The following is a 2,733-nucleotide window of genomic DNA, read 5'->3' on the forward strand; positions in this document are numbered from 1 at the left end:
TTTCAACATACACTGATTTCTTGTGAGGGGATGAAAATTGTTCCTTTTCCTACAGGGCATTGAAATGCTGAATATACCAGGACATATGGTGTGACGTTATTGACACAAACTGTGACTGTATAGACCATTGTTGTAACCGAGATTCTGTAGTGGCACCAAATCTTGTAAAAGGGAGATTAAGTAAGCTGTCTACGAGGAGGTTATGATTTGCTGGTTATGATTATGATATCTGTATGCATGTATCATGTTTGTATTTAAAGTTATAAGTATTGGTTCTGTACTGTCTGTATATCAAACTTGTGCTATGCTTCTGGGTGACTCCCCACACAATTTGTCATCAGCACTGCCTAGCCTGCTTGATGACTCATTAAGGACCCTCGGCTATACAACTGACCCATTGAGAGAAGGCAGATACACCTTGTGACTCAGAAAGACGTACAGGGACATGCCTATGGACAGAACTCTAAGGTTTTTCCATGCCATGTGCTGGGTAGCTTGTATTTGAGACAAAGGAAACATAAGCCACATGGCAAAAGGACTATAAAAGGCAGCTGCATCATCTCCATTTTGTCTTGAATCCTGCTTCTTACCTCTGGAGGAACTTTGCTAGAAACTGAAGCTCTGAAATAAGGACTGAATGACCCATCCAAGCTGTGGATTTACTCCAGAGATTTGATTTGAATCTCCAGTTTATTCCATCACTGCTACAAGCCTGAACCATGAATGTTGCCATTACTGTATGTCATTGATCCTATTTAACCAATTTTAGCTCTCATCTATATTTCTTTCTGTTTATGAACAAATCTTTAGATTTTAGATTCTAAAGGATTGGCAAGAGCGTGATTTGTGGGTAAGATCTGATTTGTATATTCACCTGGTCTGGGACTTGGTCCTTGGGATTGGGAGAACCTTTCTTCGTTTACTGGAATATTGGTTTTCATAACCAGTCATCCGCATAAAGAGTGATGCTGGTGGTGATATTGGGAAACTGGAGTTTCTAAGGGAATTGCTTGTGTGACTTATGGTTAGCGAGTGGGGTAAAACCAAAGTCCTCTCTGTTTGGCTAGTTTGGCAGGCCTTAACAGTAAAGGAACTCCATCTTTGGGCTGTAACTGCCCTGATCAAAGCAATTTGTCCTGAATTGATACTCTCAGTAGTGTCCCGCCAGAGGCACATCATTCCATATGGTTAGATTAATTTCCATTAATTCTAACAAGAGATCAGTGCCTAGGGATACTAGACTGCATTGAAAAATTTCAGTCCAAGATTTTAGTTGATGTACTTATTGGTTTTGACTCCTAAGACATGGCATGATTCTTGCTATTGACAGAAGTGAAATACAGAACTTAAGCATCATAGTTAAGCTCTGGTATTTCACAATATGCGATATGATAGATAGCCAAGTTCTTATATGACAGATCAGACCAATTCTGTACCAGAGATATGGGCTCTTATATTAGTCATTGCTCTGATATGGCAGAGGGAGGTCTACATGAGTATCAATGTTCTCTCCTCGGATCGAGACTCCTGGCACTTAGCTCTGAAGTCTACATTTAACATTAAAATTTCAGCCTGTAACCAGGAGAGGAAGGGAATATTCTGAATATTTATGATATTAATTCACAAGACTTGATTAACGTTTAATGCTATGTTCTTCCAATTCAATTGCCCAGTTTGTTTTTTTGTTCCTAGACTCAACCCATGGCAGACACAGATTGGAGAAACGAAACGACCGTCACAGAATTAATCCTCCTGGGATTCGGAGATCTCCCTCACCTGCAAATTCTTCTCTTTCTAATGTTCCTAGTGATCTACATGGCAACCGTGGCTGGGAAGACTCTCATCGTGGTGATTGTTGTGACTGATCAGCACCTTCACACCCCCACGTACTTTTTTCTGGTCAACTTGTCCTACTTGGAGATCTGCTATACCTCGACATTCCTGCCCAGGTTACTTTCCAGTCTGCTGACTGGCGATAGAACCATCTCAGTCAGTGGCTGCATCACACAACTGTATTTCTCTGGTTCTCTGGCTGCTACGGAATGCTATCTCCTAGCAGTGATGTCCTATCATCGGTATTTAGCAATATGTAAACCCCTGCACTATTCAACTCTTATGAATAACAGGTTTTGCCACCAGCTGGCTGCTGGGTCATGGTTAAATGGTTGTTTGGCCAGTACAGTCTTTATATTATTCATATCACAGCTAATATTCTGTGGCCCGAATGAAATTGACCATTTCTATTGTGATCCCATCCCACTGATGGAACTCTCCTGCAGTGACACACACCTGAGCATATTGGTGGATTTCATAATAGTCTCCGTATTCACCATGCCTCCATTCCTACTAACCCTGACTTCCTATGTGTTTATCCTTGCCAGTACCCTGAGAATCCCTTCCACCACCGGGAGACAAAGGGCCTTTTCCACCTGCTCCTCTCACCTCACTGTGGTGACAATTTTCTATGGAACCATATTCATTGTCTACATGCTACCGAAAGGTGATACACTCAGAGATCTGAAGAAAGTGCTCTCTGTTTGCTTCACGGTCCTTACTCCCCTGTTAAACCCCCTCATCTACAGCCTGAGAAACAGAGAGGTCAAGGAAGCACTGAGCAAAGCAGTCAGTAAATGCGGCTTTCACAAAGAAAACATGCAGAGACTCTAAGATTATAATTTAACCTGAAGTTTTGAAAGCTGTCTGGGTGAATGAAGCAATCAGTCTGTGATGCAC

General features: G+C 41.7%; 1 protein-coding gene across 1 annotated transcript; it reads left to right on the forward strand.

Moving 5' to 3' along the window:
- Positions 1-1,701: 1,701 nt before the first annotated feature.
- Positions 1,702-2,667, forward strand: LOC113405192 (olfactory receptor 6N1-like). The gene has a single exon (XM_026646146.1). The coding sequence runs from the start codon at positions 1,702-1,704 to the stop codon at positions 2,665-2,667; it is 966 nt and encodes a 321-aa protein (XP_026501931.1).
- The last annotated feature ends 66 nt before the right edge of the window (positions 2,668-2,733 follow it).

Source organism: Terrapene carolina, unplaced genomic scaffold, assembly GCF_002925995.2.
Source record: "Terrapene carolina triunguis isolate 2854851 unplaced genomic scaffold, T_m_triunguis-2.0 Scaffold34144, whole genome shotgun sequence".
Lineage (NCBI taxonomy): Eukaryota > Metazoa > Chordata > Testudines > Emydidae > Terrapene > Terrapene triunguis.

Coding starts and splice junctions, on each gene's coding strand:
- LOC113405192 (XM_026646146.1), top strand. CDS start 1,702: ATGGCAGACACAGATTGGAGAAACGAAACGACCGTCACAGAATTAATC.